Source organism: Moschus berezovskii, chromosome 2 (genome assembly GCF_049115385.1).
Source record: "Moschus berezovskii isolate FMDL1 chromosome 2, NW_MosBer_1.0, whole genome shotgun sequence".
Taxonomy (NCBI): domain Eukaryota; kingdom Metazoa; phylum Chordata; class Mammalia; order Artiodactyla; family Moschidae; genus Moschus; species Moschus berezovskii.
This window is the reverse complement of record NC_142461.1, coordinates 20,676,272-20,695,822: the sequence shown is the minus strand read 5'-3', so window position 1 is coordinate 20,695,822 and position 19,551 is coordinate 20,676,272. Positions and strand designations below refer to the sequence as shown.

General features: G+C 42.0%; 1 protein-coding gene across 2 annotated transcripts in view; it reads left to right on the top strand.

Moving 5' to 3' along the window:
- The window catches only part of COL4A3 (collagen type IV alpha 3 chain), a 157,358-nt gene that overhangs the window by 78,403 nt on the left and 59,404 nt on the right, over window positions 1-19,551 (top strand). For both annotated transcript variants that reach the window (XM_055398539.2, XM_055398538.2), the window contains exons 2-12: window positions 3,678-3,734; window positions 5,633-5,722; window positions 10,121-10,165; window positions 10,798-10,842; window positions 11,452-11,514; window positions 12,771-12,824; window positions 14,512-14,538; window positions 15,045-15,122; window positions 17,079-17,141; window positions 17,265-17,300; window positions 19,098-19,139. In XM_055398539.2, coding sequence (XP_055254514.2) covers window positions 3,678-3,734; window positions 5,633-5,722; window positions 10,121-10,165; window positions 10,798-10,842; window positions 11,452-11,514; window positions 12,771-12,824; window positions 14,512-14,538; window positions 15,045-15,122; window positions 17,079-17,141; window positions 17,265-17,300; window positions 19,098-19,139 — 600 coding nt within the window. The remainder of the gene's footprint in view (window positions 1-3,677; window positions 3,735-5,632; window positions 5,723-10,120; window positions 10,166-10,797; window positions 10,843-11,451; window positions 11,515-12,770; window positions 12,825-14,511; window positions 14,539-15,044; window positions 15,123-17,078; window positions 17,142-17,264; window positions 17,301-19,097; window positions 19,140-19,551) is intronic.

Genomic DNA, 19,551 nt, shown 5'->3' with positions numbered 1-19,551 from the left:
TGACTGTGACTTACTCCAAGAAATAAAACTTAAGATGGCAATTCTTCATCTATGAAGAATTGATGCTTTTGAACTCTGGTGCTAGAAAAGACTCTCGAGAATCCCTTGAACAGCAAGATTAAACCAGTCAATCCTAAAGGAAATCAGCCCTAAATATTCACTGGAAGGACTGAAGCTCCAATACTTTGGCCACCTGATGCAAAGAGCTGACTCACTGGAAAAGACCCTGATGCTGGGAAAGATTGAAGGTGGGAGGAGAAGGGAATGACAGAGGATGAGATGGTTGGATGGCATCACTGACTCAATGGACATGAGTTTGAGCAAACTCTGGGAGTTGGTGATGGACGGGAGGCCTGGCGTGCTGCAGTCCATGAGGCTGCTAAGAATTGGAAATGACTCAGCAACCGAACAACAACATGCACCTTTTTAGGAGTTAGAGGATTGCCAGTTTGCCTTCTCCTACCTGTGGCCCAGAGATGCTCCAAATCCAGGTCTTGTGTGATGCCTGGGAAGCAGAAGAGTCAGAGAGGCTCAGGATCTACATGAAACAGTGGCCACCACTGCTGTGTAAACTAGAGCACCAGGTCCTAGTGGGGTTGAGTTTCCCTGCCCCCGTATCTGGTTCCCTTGGGTGCAGGACTCAGACTTTCCTCTTCTGAGGCCCTGCTGCCTCCTCCAGGCACTGTGGAGGAACAGCTTGGTGGTCCCTCCATTCTTGCAGCCAACCATCAACGGGTCCGTACACTCCAGAAGCAAAAGCCAGGAAAAATCTTACAAAAGGCAGCTTTTGCTTTCAGCCCAGTAACAAAAGCCTCCCTAAAGCCTAGCTAGTTTCTTGGATTGAGAAGGAAAATGGCATCACAAACAAAAAGCGGATATGCAGACTAGGGTCCAAGTGTTCATAAATCTTTAAAGAATTAGCTCTACCCTACAGACTGTGCTTGTAAATGTTGGTTTAGACTGGTAGTATGAGAGTCACCCAGGGGGCCTATTATAGATTACTGCACCCAACACCAGAGTTATTGGTTCTGTGAGTCTGCAGTGAGGCCAAGAATTTGCATTTCTGATACTGCTGATACTACTCTGAAAATCCACACTTTGAGAACAACTGCTTTAATAAATATTAGCACAAGCTGGAATCAAGATTGCCGGGAGAAATATCAATAACCTCAGATATGCAGATGACACCACCCTTATGGCAGAAAGTGAAGAGGAACTCAAAGGCCTCTTGATGAAAGTGAAAGAGGAGAGTGAAAAGGTTGGCTTGAAGCTCAACATTCAGAAAACAAAGATCATGGCATCTGGTGCCATCACTTCTTGGGAAATAGATCGGGAAACAGTGGAAACCGTGTCAGACTTTATTTTTTTGGGCTCCAAAATCACTGCAGATGCTGATTGCAGCCATGAAATTAAAAGACGCTTACTCCTTGGAAGGAAAGTTATGACCAGCCTAGATAGCATATTAAAAAGCAGAGACATTACTTTGCCAACCAAGGTCCGTCTAGTCAAGGCTATGGTTTTTCCCATGGTCATGTATGGATGTGAGAGTTGGACTGTGAAGAAAGCTGATCACCGAAGAATTGATGCTTTTCAACTGTGGTGCTGGAGAAGACTCTTGAGAGTCCCTTGTACTGCAAGGAGATCCAACCAGTCCATTCTAGAGGAGATCAATCCTGGGTGTTCATTGGAAGGACTGATGCTAAAGCTGAAACTCCAATACTTTGGCCACCTCATGCGACGAGTTGACTCACTGGAAAAGACTCTGATGCTAGGAAAGGTTGGGGGTAGGAGGAGACAGGGACGACAGAGAATGAGGTGGCTGGATGGCATCACCGACTCGATGGACATGAGTCTGAGTGAACTCCGGGAGTTGGTGATAGACAGGGAGGCCTGGCGTGCTGTGGTTCATGGGGTCGCTAAGAGTCGGACACGACTGAGCGACTGAACTGAACTGAACTGAATTGTTGTTAAGTCAGTAAGTCTTGTCCAACTCTTTATGACCCCAAGGACTATAACCCGCCAGCCTCCTCTGTCCATGGGATTTCCCAGGCAAGAATACTGGAATGGGTTGCCATATCCTGCTCCAGGAGATCTTCCTGACCCAGGGATTAAACCCCCATCTCCTGCATTGGCAGGTGGGTTCTTTACCACTGAACCACTAGGGAAGTCCAGATATTAGTATACCAGTATACTAAATTAGTATACTAGATTTGGTATATATTTTAGTACACTTAAATATGTAATTGAAATGAACACTAAGGTTAAAAACCCAGAAAAACAAAATCAAAATAATTAAGCTAGATATAACCTAAAGACCCCCAGCATCTGGGAGGAAAAGTAGAAAATTTAGTCTTCTTAAAGAAAACCAAACAGCTAGCCCTTGGGGGAAATATAGACTTTCCTTTTCAATTACTTATTTTTCATTCATAGAAATTATGGTGGGTGAAAATGTGGTGAGAATCAATGATAAGTGTATGAAAATGACTGTGGGCTCCCCTTTCTTAAATAACAACAGACTACTGCCCTGGGATTAGAAAATAGATTCAATTTAAATTTTTTGTTTGTGTACTTATATTTTTGTTTTTTAATTATTACTATTTTTTTTTTTTTTCTGTACCAGGCAGCATGTATGATCTGGTCAGTTCCCTGACCAGAGATGGAACTCGTGCCCCGTGCAGTGGAAGCTCGGAGCCATAACCACTGGACCACCAGGGAACTCCCTGTGTATTTTTGATTGCACAGAGTCCTCACTTTGGGACTATCTGAAGCAATTTCTTTTTACTTTTGCTACCAGCCAGCACATCTCCTAGGCTTGCTCTGCCTCTATTGTCAATTAATATTTTTTCCTGGGGAAAATAAACTAATTTTCAGTTAACATTAACACCCCCTCCCAAAAAGATAAATATATAACCATAGAATGTGTGTTCAAAATGTTTAAATCCACTATTTAAAACTATTTCTCTGTCTTTTCCTCTGCTGGCAGAGAGGAATTTAAAACCTGGCCTTCATAAAAGAAATAAAAACTGACCTTCATAAAATAAATAAAAACACCTTCATTAGAGTTGGCACGTGCATAGGTGTGAAAGCTAGGGCTGTCAGTGGGTCTACGTGACCATTTAGATGTGTGAGTTCCCAAGGTCGCATCTCAAGTTTTGGTTTTGTTTTTTAATAAGAGAGCATTTTGATATCAGCACCAGTGAATTTGTTCTTGAAAATACACGATGGATACTGATCATCCTTTTTCAGTATTAAACATTATTTCAGGGAAAGAAAACTATCGAATGATCTACAGAAGATATCACCAGCTATGTTCATTTTGTTGAACCAAGAAATCTGCAAATATTACACCACTTTCTCCCTATAACAATGACAATTTCATATGATTCAACTATACATTGTTCTGAAAAAAAAAAAGAAGAGCTGACTTGGTCTTTTCCATGAATAAATCACTTGAAGTTCCTATATACAATAAAAATGATGTACAGTTATCTGACAGTTCTATGTGCATCTCACTTTTCTACTCTGTTTCTATTGATAAATTGCTACAGTATCACAGGACTCCTGCTAAATGGTGTTTGATGCTCAGAGAACAGAAAAATATGTTTGCTTTTGTTCTGTCAGTTGGAATTTATTAAGCCGTTTTTTAAACAAAATCCTTTCTCTTTCTCTCTTTCTAGGGCTGTATCTGTAAAGACAAAGGCCAGTGCTTCTGTGATGGGGCCAAAGGGGAGAAGGTAAAAACAAAACCTTCATTCTGCTTCTTTTCTCCATAGAGCTCATTAACAATTCACACTCTTCCTTCACTCGTAGCAGACAGATCAGCAACACCATATTCCATTCCCCAAATCCAATTTTTTTGTCTTATTGAATTTGTTACAATACTGCTTCTGTTTCATATTTTGGTTTTTTGGCCAGGAGGTATGTGGGGTCTTAGCTCCCTGACCAGGGATTGAACCTGCACTCCCTGTGTTAACCACTGGTGTTAACAGTGAGGAAAGTCCTTCCCCAAAAACAATTTTAAAGTAACTGTATATAAATATTAATTGGGAATGGTGGAAAAGCCTGGAGGGGAGCTTCAGATAACTGGTATAAATGCCGGCAATTACTGTAACTCTCTCGATCTGGAAACAAAAAATATTAAGTTAAAGAAAAAGAAAGTTTTTGAGAACGATCCATATGTATCCCCTATTTACATTGTTGCTGAAGGCGAGAGAATTGAAACCGCGTGATTCACTCACTTGGACACAAACGAAACCCGCAGATTTTGTCCTGCAGCATTGGTGTAAGGGCGCCCTCTGGTGGAAGAATCTTGCACAGGCACTCTCTCAAGGCAAAAATTCAGTGAGACAAAGTAGCTCCATTGCAGAATTGGAGTAAAAAATGAGTGCCGTGAAATCTCATTAATTCGCTCCATTAACTTTCAATTTGTGATAATTAAGACCGAGCCACAACTAAAATTTTTCCTTTGTTTACAAAACCCTTTTCTCAGATACGCTAATGAATTGCTTAACAATATTGAAAGATGACTGCTTAAAAATATTTTTAAAAGAATGCTTTTTAAGCTCTTTAGACAAAATAATTTGCACGTTAATTACAATAAAAATTGCCATATTTAAAGTATTCTATGATTCATGTGTAGTTTGATTTAAGGTTTTTCCTGAAGCTGTGAAAGTGGTATGTTCAGATCCCTGTTGAAAAGCTATGACTCATTCTCTCATTCAAGAAGCATTTATTGAATCCCTCTGGGTGAGATGCTGTTCAAAGTGTGAAGGTAACAGTCTTGAGAGGGGCCTAGCAAATTCTTCTGCTTCTCTTTTTATTGGGTGTGTGTGTGCACACATCTTGTGAAATAGCTGACTTGCTCTGTTTTAAAAATCTAAGTTTCCTTTTGCCTACTAGATTATCTGAATCAAACCAGTGGCCTCAACTATTGAAGAGTAATCCCAGGATCCGTGTTCATGGGACGGGTATTTGTTGGCAGAACCATGTCCCTTACTGGGCCTAAAATTACTCCCTAATCCCCAAGGGCTTTCCCATATTATCATCTCTTAACTATGTGGCTCACACTTTTGGTTTTGCCACTCTTGGTATCTCTACACTTGATCTTAGCCAAAAGGCCGAGAAGCGATACACTCTTGGTATCTCTCCTCCATCTCCTCCACAAATAGCAGATGGAATTACTAATTCCTGTGTAATCAAGAAAGGACTGAAACTCATAGCCTGTGTGTTGTTCTTTCGAGCTACATAGCAATTACGCACACTCCCAAGACATTCCTGAACCTGACTGTCACTCTCCATCCCCCAAAAAACACCCTTCACCAACCTCCATCTTTCTAACTGGGCTTTCCCTCTCAGGTTTTGATTCCCTGAATCTCTGCCCTGTGTAGCTCTGCCATCTGGGTAAAAGTCGAGTTTCCAGAAGACCAAAGACAAATGCTTTCAAGCCTACAGACAAATACTAACAGAAACATTCCAGTTGCTATTACACTTACTGTTGAGTGCTATTTTTTTAATCCAAGGGAAAAATGTGCAAAATGTTAGCATTATGTCATAAAGAAAAGAAAATGATGGTTATGTTTACTCCTGGGCATTGCTATTCTGTGTGTGCATTGTCTTGTTTTGGTCTTAACAGGGGGAGAAAGGCTTCCCAGGACCCCCTGGGCCTCTCGGCCAGAAGGGATACCCAGGTCCCGAAGGCCTGCCTGGACCACAGGGACCCAAGGTATGTTAGCCTATGAGTTTGGAAGATCCCCAGTCCACTTAAGCTTCTTTATGACGATGGATGCCATGGTAAATTCCTGCTCCAGTCTTAGCTGGGCCCTCAGAACTGCTTCTTATTTCGAGCTATCTATTTTATAAATGAAAGTGTATGCATATCAATGTATTTACACTAAGATGTGTAAATTAGCTATATAGCAGCTAGGAAACTGCTATCTAGCACAGGTAGCTCAGCTAGCACTCTGATGATCTAGAGGATGGGGGTGTTGGCGGGGAGGGGATGTGTGTATACATACAGCTAATTCACATTGCTGTACAGTAGAAACTGACACAATATTGTAAAGCACTTATATTGTTTTTCAGCTGCCAGGTTGTCTCAGACTCTTTGCGACCCCGTGGACTGCAGCATGCCAGGCTTCCCTGTCTTTCACCATCTCCTGGAGTTTCCTCAAATTCATGTCCATTGAGTCAGCGATGCCACCCAACCATCTCATCCCCTGTCGTCCCCTTCTCCTCCCACCTTCAATCTTCCCCAGCATCAGGGTCTTTTCCAGTGAGCTGGTTCTTCACATCACGTGGCCAAAGTGTGGGAGCTTCAGCTTTAGTATCAGTCCTTCCAATGAATATTCAGGACTGATTTCCATTAGGATGGACTGGTTTGATCTCCATGCAGTCCAAGGGACTCTCAAGAATTTTCTCCAGCACCACAATTCGAAACAATTATACTCCAATTAAAACAAAGAAAAGACTATCAGTATCTTTCAGTCCTCAGCTCTGCATCCTCCTACTTCCTGATTTAGGGGTCTCCACACCTGCATCGAAGAGATGACTCATTTGAAAAGACCCTGATGCTGGGAAAGACTGAAGGCGGGAGGAGAAGGAGACGACAGAAGATGAGATGGCTGGATGGCATCACCGACTCAATGGACATGGGTTTGGGTGAACTCCGGGAGTTGGTGATGGACAGGGAGGCCTGGCATGCTGCAGTCCATGGGGTCTCAAAGAGTTGGACATGATTGAGTGACCAAAATGAACTGAACTGAACACCTGCATTGGCCCCTGGTGAAGTTTTTTTTGCCTCCATTCAAGCCCTGTCCTCTACCTATATCCTGGTCACTGGGATTTCCACTAGAATCTCGTTCCTCTTTCTCAGACCAACTTGGTTATTGGTTTTTCTCTTTCCATCTTTATGCAAAACCCGCACCAGCATATAACTTCCTCTGGATCTTTCCAGCACTATAATCCAAGGACTGTCATACTTTCTCTGTCTTTCCTATCTCAGTCAGACTTCTTTAAAAAAGAAGAACCAACCTCACAGGCTGTGGTTCATCTCCTATTCACTCCTTAGCCAGCAACAATTTGCCTTCTGCTCCCTCCCTGAAAACCAATGACCTCCACTTTGCCCTCGACCCCCAAAAGGTCAATGGAGGATACTGTGTCTTTGTCTGACCTGGACCCCTCTGCTTTGTTTCCAGCGTGTGGCTCCCTCTTTTCTCCTTGAAACACATGCCTTTGCTTCTGGAATCCTCCTTTCTCTTCTCTCCCCTCCCCAGTGCTTTCCTTCTTTCCCAGGTTCCTGTTTCTCAGCTGGGTTCTTCAGTGTCAGGCCTCCTAAGGTTCTTACCAGGGCCCACCGCCCTTCACACTCATCACACATTTTTATCCTAAAGTCTGTGATACAACAAAGGGCTTTGTTTAAATAAATGCCCTAGAGGATTTGCTAAATAACTGCATAACCACTAGATTTGCTGATGGCTCTTTTCTGCTGTGGAATTAAGCCTGGACTCAAGCCTGGACTCTCACGCACCCTCTGGGTCACTCCCCTGCCTGCTAGCTTCCCGGAAGCTATGAACTAACTAATAAGTTGTGGAGGGTGATTATAATTTTTAAATTATAATTTTAAATCTTTTTAAATTTCCTAAGTAATGTTACAAATATTTAGGTAACATTTTATGTGAATTTGTTGCAGGAAGGGGCACCCCTTCCAAGGCTCTTGTCTAACACTCAGAAATAAATTGTCTGAGGAAACACACGAGCTGACAAAGCAAGAGACTTTACTGGGAAGAGGCACCCTGAGGGAGAGCAGTCGGGTGAGGGAACCCAGGAGAACTGCCCCTCCGTGTGGCTTGCAGTCTCAGGTTTTATGGTGATGAGGTTAGTTTCCGGATTGTCTCTGGCCAATCATTCTGACTCAGGGTCCTTCCTGGTGGCACCCGCATCGCTCAGCCAGGATGGATTCCAGCGAGGAGGGTTCTGGGAGGTGGGAGGATGCATGGTGTCTCCTTTTGACCTTTCCCAAACCTTCCGGTTGGCGGTAGCTTATTAGTTCCATGTTCCTTACCAGGCCCTCCTGTCGTAAAATAACATGCAATGGTTACCACTGTGCCTGACTCGTGTGGGTGGTTTCGGTCGGTGTGTTTCCCCTATTCTGAGTTAGGCATTGGGGCATTTCTTCTTGCCTGGATTTCTTTTACTCCTCACATTGATCTCATTGGTCATGACGATGGTGACATACTCTTCATCACAGAGTTGAGGAAACTGACACCCAGGCGTGAAGCAGTTTGTCCTGCGTTGCACAGCTAGTAGGTGGTAAAATCAGAGTTCAAATGCAGGATTATATGATGCCAGAATCAAATTCCTACAGTCAAAGAAACTAAACCCATTCCTACAGCTGCAAGACTTACTGTTTCCCAGGGATTCTACTTTTCTGTATTCGTGTATGCGTTCTGTTTCTTCATTTCTCCTTTCTCTAATCCTAATATGAAAAAAGTCGCTTAGATTCTGATATTTAGTGTCTGGTTTCAGACATGTTTAGTGTCTGAACATTCTGCTACATTCCTCCAGGGCGTGGTCTCAGATTTCCCTCCATTTCCCTGGAGGGGAATTTGTCACTTCAGCACTGGACTTAAGATCAGCGCAAAGAGTCAGACACGACTGGACTGAACTGAACTGAACTGAACTGAATGCTAACTCACTCCTTTTTGTTTTGTTTTCTGCACTCCACTCTGCTGGCTTCCTTAGCTTTTCTTTAGAGAAGTCAGTAACAAATTAAAATTATAGTTGTAAACACATGGTGTTTTGTGTGTGGGTTACATGATGTGTAGGTATTCCATAACATTCATCCAGGAAATTGAATAGTAAACTAAAGCTTAGAGCTGCTGAATTGTGTTCCGTGCTGTGCTCAGTCATGCCTGACTCTTTCTGACCTTGTGAATTGTAGCCCGTTAGGCTCCTCTGTCCACGGGATTTTCCTGGCAAGAATACTGGAATGGGTTGCCGTTTCTTACTCCAGGGGATCTTCCCAACCCAGGGATTGAACCCACATCTCTTGAGTCTTTTGCATTGGCAGGCAGATTCTTTACCACCTGGGAAGCCCATAACTTAAAGATATAGCCACAAATGATAATTTAACCAAAGGCAGGCAATCAGAGACTATTAAAACCTGCTTTAAAAAGTGTTGCAGGTTTATAAAGGTCTTGAGTCTGAATATTTCCTATATGAGACAGTTTATAATGGCGAAGTGAAACCTGCAAGTCACGCTTCTGGCATCTGCAGATTACAGACAGCCCCCGGCAGAGGAGGGGGTCAAGGTCACGCACGTAGGAATTCCACTTCAGACAAGGAAGACTGACTTTGGCCTTGACGCCTCGTCTCAGAAGTCTCTGTAACAACCCTGTCCTCAAATAATCGGAAATACTAAAACATACTGAAACTCTCAGGAATGAAGAAAAACTTTTGGATGACAATGGAACTTTCACACTAAGTGGTCTTGTTAAAACAGTTTTGTTTGGGGCTATTCTCTAAGAAACAGGACCTCCACGTGTACGCACTGTGTGTTCAAAGCAAGTTTATCTCTGGTTCAGGCAGTTCTCGGTTTGCTCTTTATTTATTTGTGCCTGCGAAGCACATTTTGTTAATAAAGTAGTTCTCATGCACGGAAATATCGCCTGCCATTCTCGTCTGCCGTTGTAATTGTGTCATTCATCCTTATCAGCCCCGGCAGCTGTCTGGCTAATGTGGGGCTTTTCCCGCAGCCCTTCTCAGACACTAATGTGAGCAAGAATCATCATCAAATCTTGTTGAAATGCAAATTCTGAATCAATAGGTCTCGGAGGTGGGGGAGACCCAGGATGGCGCGTTTCTAACAAGCTCCCAGATGATGCTACTGTTGGACCCCCCACCTTGAGTAGCAGGGGTATGAATGGATTTCTGTTTGTCCTTTCGGATAAATAACTATAGCGCCAATGAAACAAGCAAGCAATTGAACCGTGTTAACAATGAAATAATCGCAAGAGCAAAACTGTGTGGCGTGTGAATAAAACTAGGACCTTTCATGTATGGGCTTATTAGTGCCAAGTAATTGTCACAGTGCTTACCTTTTGTTTTTTGCATTTGGATCTAGGGCTCTCCAGGATCTCCAGGACTGACTGGTGCCAAAGGCGTGAGGGTTAGTAGTCCAACCAGTCTATCCTGCTTGATGAAAAATCTTGTTTTAAAAAAGTAAACAGAACCCCAGCACTGTAAAAGTTATACCGATGTCACAAAGGAGTAGGTTGTGTGTGATCCGCTTCTGTAGATTGCGTTCAAGGGCAAGTAAAAGCAGTCTATAATGGTAGAAATCTACATAGTGGTTACTTGCTTGGGGGTAGTTATTAAGCGATTGGAAGGTTAACAAAAAAACAAACAAACAAAAAAAGACAGGAAGGTTGCATGAGGGTACCATATGGGGTGGTGGAGAGGTTCTGTGTCTGGTTGGGTGGGAATCACCAAAATGTGCGTATGTACACAGGTAAATATTCCTCAATCTCTTTGTGGAAGATTGGAGCACTTTATGCAAATTATGCCTTAAAAAATCTATCCCCCCAAAAAGCCAAAAATGATCTTAATCGTTTCTTTTTAAAAGTTATATAAATGTAAGGTTTACAAAGTTTGTCAAGCTTTTTTGTGTGTTTCAAAAAAGCTTTTAGCTGTTCTCAATTATTGTTACAGAATGGGGTTATTGGAATGATAAATCATGTTTTATCGGTTGAACATTTTTAGTTTTTTTCTTGCCATCTTTCTTCTTTTCTACATCTTTAGGGAATAACTGGATTACCAGGATTTTCAGGTCCTCCTGGACTTCCAGTAAGTAGTGAGAAAATGTGTGAATGGAATAATGAGTAAGCTCATTTTAATAAAGATGTTAAAGCACCAACATAAGAAAATGAGTATGATGTTTTGGCTTCATGATGAGAATGTCAGGATTATAGTGTATTAAGAGTGTGGATTTATAGGATATCAAGTCAAATTGCATTTCCTGAAATGTAAGCAGAATAGAATGGAATAGATTGGGGTGGGATGGGATGGGATGAGACAGAATAGAATTTGATAAATCTACTTTATAGCACAGGATAAAAATAATCAGATAGTTACCACTATGTACCCTTCCCTCTTCTCCTTTCCCCCAGCTTAATACAGCATGTTAATGGACTCATTTTGTATAGAAAGACCTTTTGCTTTATCTTAAATAATATATCTCACTTGATAATTTATGGTTTTAATTAGCCTATGTTATTTCCTATGATTTTAATGTCAATTATCTAAAATAGCCAGTTTACTACTTAACTATTTAAATAACCATTTATACTTAAATAACTATCTAAATTAGCCCATCTTTTCCCACTGTGTACGCTGTTTGTACCTGGGCCAGAGCCTGATCATATTTTCTTTTTGAGACTTTCTCTGTTTTTTTAGGGCATCCCGGGCCATCCTGGACCTTATGGACTTGCTGGTTTGCCAGGATGCAACGGTTCCAAGGTATATGTCTTCTCACACAGGAGATGGTTAGTTAGTGTTTTGCTAAATGAATAAACCTGGGTGACATAGCAATGAGATGGCCTAGTCTTTCCTTGAAATGTTGTTTTGGCCAGAACCAAAACTCCAATACTTTGGCCACCTCATGCAAAGAGTTGACTCACTGGAAAAGACCCTGATGCTGGGAGGGATTGGGGGTAGGAGGAGAAGGGCACGACAGAGGATGAGATGGCTGGATGGCATCACCGACTTGATGGACGTGAGTTTGAGTAAACTCCGGGAGTTGGTGATGGACAGGGATGCCTGGCATGCTGCAATTCATGGGGTCGTAAAGAGTCAGACACGACTAGGCAAATGAACTGAACTGAACTGAATGGTATAACGTCTTCAGGACAGAAAGGTGATGATTTTCTTTCTTCTCATGCTTTTTTCTTTATTCTCCCAGCTTTATTGAGATATAATTGAGACATAGAACTACCTGTTTAAGGTGTACAGCATAATGACTTACATACATCATGAAATGATTATCGTGCTAAGTTTAGTGAGCTCACCATCTCTTATAGATACAAAATTAAAGAAGGAAAACATTTTGTGTGTGCGATAATTCACAGGCTTTATTCTCTTAACTTTAAAAAATTAACAGTGTTAATTAGATTTCTCACATTTACATTGTATCCCTAGGACTATTTATCTTATAGCTGGGAGTTTGGAGTACCATTTGACTGCCTGCACCCGATCCCCCCTCCCTCCACCCATCTCACTTTCAGATTATGTTTTAAGGAAGTTCTCTCACATTCTTCCACAGAAAGGTGACTAGGACTCAAACAGACATTCGCATCTGAGGTTGGGATTGAATATAAATCAGAAACTAAAGCTTAGAATGCAAAGTCGGAAGAGAAACACTGAGCTTTCCGATGTGCACTCGTCTCCTTTGCCTCCTGACTGCACTCTTCTTTGCCCCAGGATGGTGGCCAGGAAAGGACTAATTACAAAAATTTCAAGGAAGCAGCCATTGAAAAGTTCTTGGCACAATTAACCTTTTGCCGTTGATGCACAATTTGAGAAACAGTAGATTCTAATCCTGTTTTCAGTTAAGATAATGGTTTTCTGGTCTTTAGCCTCATGATCCAGTAGCTGTGAGGAATTTGGGTTACTTTGTCTAAATTTGCTGCAGGGTTGGAAGCAAGGAACAGGGGAAATATCACAGCAGGCTGTTCTAGAACAACTAAGAAGAATGATAAGCCTCATGTGTCTTCCAGGGAGAGCCAGGGTTCCCAGGACTTCGGGGGACACCAGGCTACCCAGGGATGCCGGTAGGTTTATGTTTCTGACTCCCCATCCAAGACATGATGTACAAGTACTAGGAGTTTCCTTTGAAACGATCATATACAGAAATCTGTCATGACCTTGAGGGAGTTGAGGTCAGTCAACAATAGACATCTGACTACTCTTTGCAACCCCACCAGGCTCCTCTGTCCATGGGATTTCATAGGCAAGGATACAGGAGTGGGTGGCCATGCCCTCTTCCAGGGGATCTTCCCGACCCAGGGATTGAACCCATGTCTCTTGTGTCTCCTCCATTAGCAGGCAGATCCTTTACCACTGAGCCACCTGGGGAGCCCAGTAGTTGAGAAAGGAATGAATAGATGCACTGGGGTTTGCACTCTGAGACTTTGTTTTGCTTTTGAGACGTTGAAGTAGAGATCCGGGATAGACAGTGGGAGACACCTGGATGGGTGGCGGTGACTCAAGGATGGAGGAGAGGAGAGAAGGGCCTTGAAAGTGGGGCTTAGCGAGCTCTAGCATGTGAAGGGAGATCAAGGACAATGAGCCTGTAAAGGAAGAAGGGCCCTGGGAGTAGAAGAAAAGCAAGAGGGGTATATTCTGGAAGCCCAGGAAAGATATGTTTAAACCATAAAAACTCAGCTGAGTAAATCTGACCATCTAACTGGCTTAATTGGATGATTCACGAACCCAGCTGCTTCCTATCCAGCAAGGAAAGAGTTGCCTCCAGCCATAGATAGCAAAGGATTTTAAAGTCAGAGAGAGAATGGAAATATGACATTCTTAGCAAAGGGTGTATTGTTTTATTAACAAAGAAGGCATTGTCTTAGACAAGGTAGCCTGTTAAGGGGAACAGAAGGGGCTATTGGCTGGAGTATCTTATTAGTGCTGACTCGGAAGTTCCAGGTTGGCCAGTCAAAGGTCACATTCCTGGAGAAGGTTAAAACCACAGTCAACGCAGGTATTAAGTCTTGGTTTACTGCACTGGACCTAACAGGAGTGATTCCATTTTGGACTCATCTCCGTTTTACCAAATTCCAGTAAAGGCGAGTAACAGACAGCTTCTTAGTGCTGTTGAGAAGTTCAGTAAGACAAGAACGAATGTTTTGTCCTTGGTTTCTATAACATCAAAGTCATTGAAGACTTTAGCAAGGGATATGGGATAGGGAGGCCTAGTGTGCTGCAGTCATGGAGTTCGCGAAGAGTTGGACACAACTGGGCAAATGAACAACAACATTTCCATGACAGATGGAGGCAGGAGGCAGATATGGGCCTAAGGAATAAGTGGGGACGAACAAAGTGAGTAATTTATAGATGACAGGAAGGATAGATAAGACAGGATGAAGCAGTGTATTCAGGGGGAGACTGGTTTCCCTTTTGGTGGCTCAGATGGTAAAGAATCTGCCTGCAGTGTGAGAGACCCAGGTTCAACCCCTGGGTCAGAAAGATCCCCTAGAGAAGGGAATGACGACCCACTCCCGCATTCTTTCTTGGAGAATTCCATAGACAGAGGAGCCTGGTGGCTGCAGTCCATGATGTCTGACGACTGAGCGACTGATACACACTTTGTTTAAATGAGAAAGACTTGAGCAAATGTAAAAGCCATTAGGAAGCTTGCAGCAGGAAGAGAAGGCAGAATAGCAGAGAGAAGGACAAAGCAGGGATGTTCTGTATTTGGTTTGCTTCTAGTTATTAATATGATGCTCTTTTTCCTAGGGTGTCATTGGTTTGAAAGGAGAAAAGGTAAGTGATTTGTGGCATGTTATTGTTGAAAAATCTCTAGTTGTGCATATGAAAGGCACATCCCTTAAGATGTGTCATTACAAATCAGATTTCTGGATGAATTCAGAAATGATATCTATTCCTATTGAGGGTCTTCTACTTCTTGTCATAAATATGTCTTAAGGAATGCAAGCTATGTATCATCCTTTAGGAAAATAAGGTCTGGGAAAGGAGAACTGATTTTATGCTCAGGGCTCCAGATTCTAGATCAGAAAGTGCCACTCATTTTGGTGTCTTGGGAAATGGTCAGTTATTCTTGTGTCTTCACTCTATAGTCAAAGGTCAGCTTTAGAAAACATGAAAATGCTTTGAATTCTTCAAAATAGAATAACTAAAAAATCCTATAGCATTTCTCTAAGTATATATCCTGGAAGCACTTATCCTTGAAACAGTATGACCTTGAATAATCATTTAAGGATGTTTTGAAGATACAATGCTGCTGATGTTTGATGAATTTCCTTTTCAAGGGCGCTCCTGCTGAAGGAGAAGGTGTAGGCCTTGATGGAAAAGGTGACCCTGGGTTGCCAGGAGCTCCTGGATTCCAGGTACACACTTCAGAGAAGGCCTCTGCCGTTCTCCATCTCGCTCCCTCTCTGTCTCCCCCCCCTTTCTTCTCTTCTCTCTCTCTCTCTCTTCCTCTCCCTATGTCTTTCTCACCCTCTTAAAAATATTTGTCACATTCATGTTTCTCCTGTTTATATATTTCATTTTATTCTAAAACTTTCACCTCATTATAAGAAGCTACATTAAGCTCATATAAAAAAGATGCTTTTGTAAATATGCATTCTAGTCTCTTCTCAAGTCTCAATCACCCAAGCTTTATTAAATCTAAGGAGGAGCCTTCAAGGAATGGTTATGTTCCTCTTAGTATTTGTCAAAATCCAGGATCCCATATAGAATGCAATTTAGAACTGTAATATTAAATAACAGTCCTATTGTAAAGTATGCGTGATAGTGATATTTTATTTAAATGCAAATTTCTCCTGCTGAATAGTTGGCTTTCTGACATCTATGCTTGTTAGCCTGAGGGAGATCCAGAATATATACAAAGAAACAGCTGTTCAGCTGAATATCCTTTACTTCATGTTTCAAAGGAGTCTTTTGATACTAACTTTCCGATTAATTAGAAATATCTTAATTCAGGAGTATATGTGAAAATCCCTGGGTAGAGATTGGTATTCGCCTGAACAAGTCAAAGAGTCTGAGTTAAGGTTGTTGAACATCCATCTAGTGAGCCATGCCAGCTGGTGAAGGATGGGCTGCAAAACTGAGCAGTGATGCAATTAGAAGCCATCAGAGAGTTTTATTTATTTACTTGTTTTCGGCTGTGCTGGGTCTTTGTTGCTGCTCTCGAGCTTTTTCTAGCTGCGGTGTGCAGGCTTACCACTGCAGTGACTTCTCTCGATGTGGCACACAGGCTCCAGGCGTGCGAGCTTCGGCACTTACGGCACGCAGGCTTAGTAGTTGCGGCTCGTGGGCTTATTTTGCCCAGTGGCATGTGGGATCTTCTCAGATCAGGGATCAAACTGGTGTCTCCTGCACTGCAAGACGGATTCTTAACCACTGGACCGCCAAGGAAGCCCCGTCATAGGCTTTTGAGAAAAGACACGAAAGTCGATGGCTCTTAGTTTGTTGCTTGTTTGTTTGCTTAGGAAGCATTAAGGGGTCATATGCTGAGGTTGAGGAATCTAGTACGAGGACAGAGTAGCAATCTGGGACACGATGTATCCCTTAAACGTGTGTTGAGCATTGGCAATGTACAACAACGTGCTGCTGCTGAAGGCGCAAGAGTGGGACCTTCAGTTCTACAAGAAAGCCTTACCATCCGCCTGCCTGTTAGGTATCAGGAGCTATTTAGGCTCTGGGATACCATAGCGCACAAATCCCCAAAAACAGTTTAACCAAAATTCTTTCCCTCATGGAACATGCCTTTTAGAAGGAGAAAGTATTTCAAAATGTAAATTACCACCTGTGTATAGTGTTAGATAGTAATAAATGCTGAGGAGAAAAATGAATGTTGGGTTGAGGATAGGAAGTGTCTAAGTTAGAAGAAGCGCTGTGGCTTTAGACTGGATGCACAGGAAGGCCCATGGAAAGGATAATGCTTGAGTAAAGACAAGAAAAGGGAGCGGAAGTGAGTCATAGAGATGGACGTCTGGGGAAAGAGGATTCTAGGCAGAGGGACGCAGCTGGAAGGGTCCAGAGGTAGGAGCATGCTTGGCGAGAGACAGAGAGAGGCGGGGAAGGGAAATTTTTCTAAAAATCTTAAAAGTCTTCTAAAGTAAAGCAAACGCTTTGGTTATTTTTCTGGAAGTAGTACCACCAGGATAGTCCAGGTGGTTATACATAGCACGTGGCCTTCACTGAAGTTAACTGCAGGCATCAATGGGAAACATCATGCTCTGATTTTACTAAAATAACTTAAGGCATTTAACTAATGGACATTGTTCTTCAGTAAGAAGTAAATTTAAACTTACTCTAATTCTTCTCTTCATTTAAAGGGTTTGCCAGGCCTTCCAGGTTTTCCTGGACCTGCGGGTCCACTTGGCCCTCCAGGATTCCTTGTGAGTATGTAGCCATTGCAATAGACGTTGTAACTAATAAAAGAATCACAGCTTAAAGATTTTAAACAGAGTTGTAGGCTTGGTGCACTACCTGCTGTAATTTTAACTGATGGATTTTTCTAGGGCTTTCCGGGAAGCATGGGACCTCCAGGACCTAAGGTAGATTGTAATCTATATGTTGCACCAGCCAGAACATCCTAACCAACCTAAAAGCCAACTCAGTCTGATTGCACATGCGGGTCTCTGCCGGGGCTTCTCTTTGGGACTCACGAGAATCCCCAGCGGGGACGTGAACAGTTCTCCACCTCTTTCTTCTCTTTTCCCTGCACTTCAGTAACTTGATCTCTGATACGAAGAGTCTTAATTCAATTATAAGGAGCTCCTTGTCAGGAAAACAGCAAGGATTCCTAGTCCATAATTTTCCATTTCTCATAGTCCTGCCGATCTCCCAGTACTTTATTTTATACATTTTTGTACTGGGCTGCTTCCCCAAACCAACCTGTCTTCATACTAGAAAATAAAAGATGACTGTTCATGTGCTCATTAAACAGGGTCCTGCATGTCTTTCTATTACAAAAGAAAACTGTTAGGATTGGGGAGAAAAAAAAAACTTTTTCTTCTATCTTCTTAGGTTCAGTGACTGGGTTAACAGGAGAAAAAAGGTTGATTTCATATGCATATGGAGACCTCACAGAAATGAAAACCCCAAAGAAGCAATCAGACCCAGAGGCTTGTATACTGTTTTAACAAAGGGTGATACATTTGTGGTGAAGTATAAAGACATAGGAAGTGGGTTGTGAGCTTCTAAGGGCAACAAATTGTGGGAAGGTAAATATATGGGTGAAAATAATGGAAGATAGGGGTTATTTCAGTGAAGTTTGTTTATGCAGGTTTAAGTTGGTGTTGTCTCCCATGATGAGTTGTCTTCTCTTCTGTGTACAGGAGAGGGGAGGGTGGCACATTCACATGAGGCAATCTATGCCCTGCCTTGAGGCCCAGGGAGAAGGAGAGAACTTTTTCTGCATCCCCTGTTTCTCAAATGCCTTCAGTACAAAAGAGTTCTTCTGCCAAAGTGGTGTATTTTGGGGCTGGATAGTCTGATCTCCTTCATTAGTTTAAGTAAGAAAATGTTGAGAGAGGGCTGAACCTCACCAGGAAACTAGTATTAAACATAATATCTCTTACTATCAGGTAAGCCTTTGTGTGTAGGATACTTTCCAAGGTGCTTTCACATTTATTGTTTCATTGATGTGTGTGTGTATATACACAGAGAGACACACACATACATACTCTGTGAGATGAACAGGTTCAGGTTAAGTGAATCATCAAATAGTAATTGGCAGAACTAAAGTTTAAAATCTTTTGATTCGTCATCCTGAGCTTTTCTCTACTGCTTGTGGCCTAACGGGATGAAAATCTGCAAACTCAGAAGCAAAGAAACAGAGACATTGGTTGAAACAATAGATTTACTGAAGAGAGATGATTCACATTAGACTTAGCTCATGTTCTAACTTACTAGTGAAGTCAGGTTAGCTTGAATTCTGTTTTAAGTTTTGAATTTCAGAATCCTGAAGTTTAGCTACACATCCCTCTTATTTTTAAGACTAGAAAACAGGGCATCAGGAAGTTACGTATCCAGCCAGCAGATTCAAAACTAGCTGGTGGCTGGCTAAGCCTAAAAAAATGTCCTCTGAGAAGGCTTCCTCCTCCACCCTACACCCCTTCATGCCATCACTTGCTTTTTTAAGTAACTCCCTTCAACTTTCTGCACTTTAAGATCTCTCCTTTTAAAAGAAACATGTTGCCACTCTACTCCAAGCAATAAAGTAACTTTTACAATCCTAACATTACGATTAAAATGTAAGTGTTTGATTACAAACATTGGAACTTTAATGGGCTTAGACTGTATATTTGTATTCATTAAAAAAAATAATTTGGTTTTGTCTTTTCTTACAGGGTCACATGGGTGATAACGTGCTAGGACAGAAAGGAGAGCGGGTAATTTATATACTATGGTTTATTTGTGGGCAAAATATTTTAGGTTCCTTAGTAAACAGCACATTTTATAATGCCATTTGCAGCAACATGGATGGACCTAGAGATTGTCATATGAGTGAAGCAAGTCAGACAGAAGGAGAAATACCTGATGATACCCTTACATGCAGGATCAAAAAAAGAAATGACACAAATGAACTTGTATACAAAACAGAAACAGACTCACAGGCTCAGAGAAAAGCTTATGATTGCCAGGGAGAAGGATGGGGGAAAGGGATAGTTAGGGGCTTTGGGATGGATATGTATACACTGCTGTATTTAAAAGGATTATCAACAAGGAACTACTGTATAGCACAAAGAATTCTGCTCAATGTTATGTGGCAGCCTGGATGAGAGGGGAGTTTGGGGAAAAAAT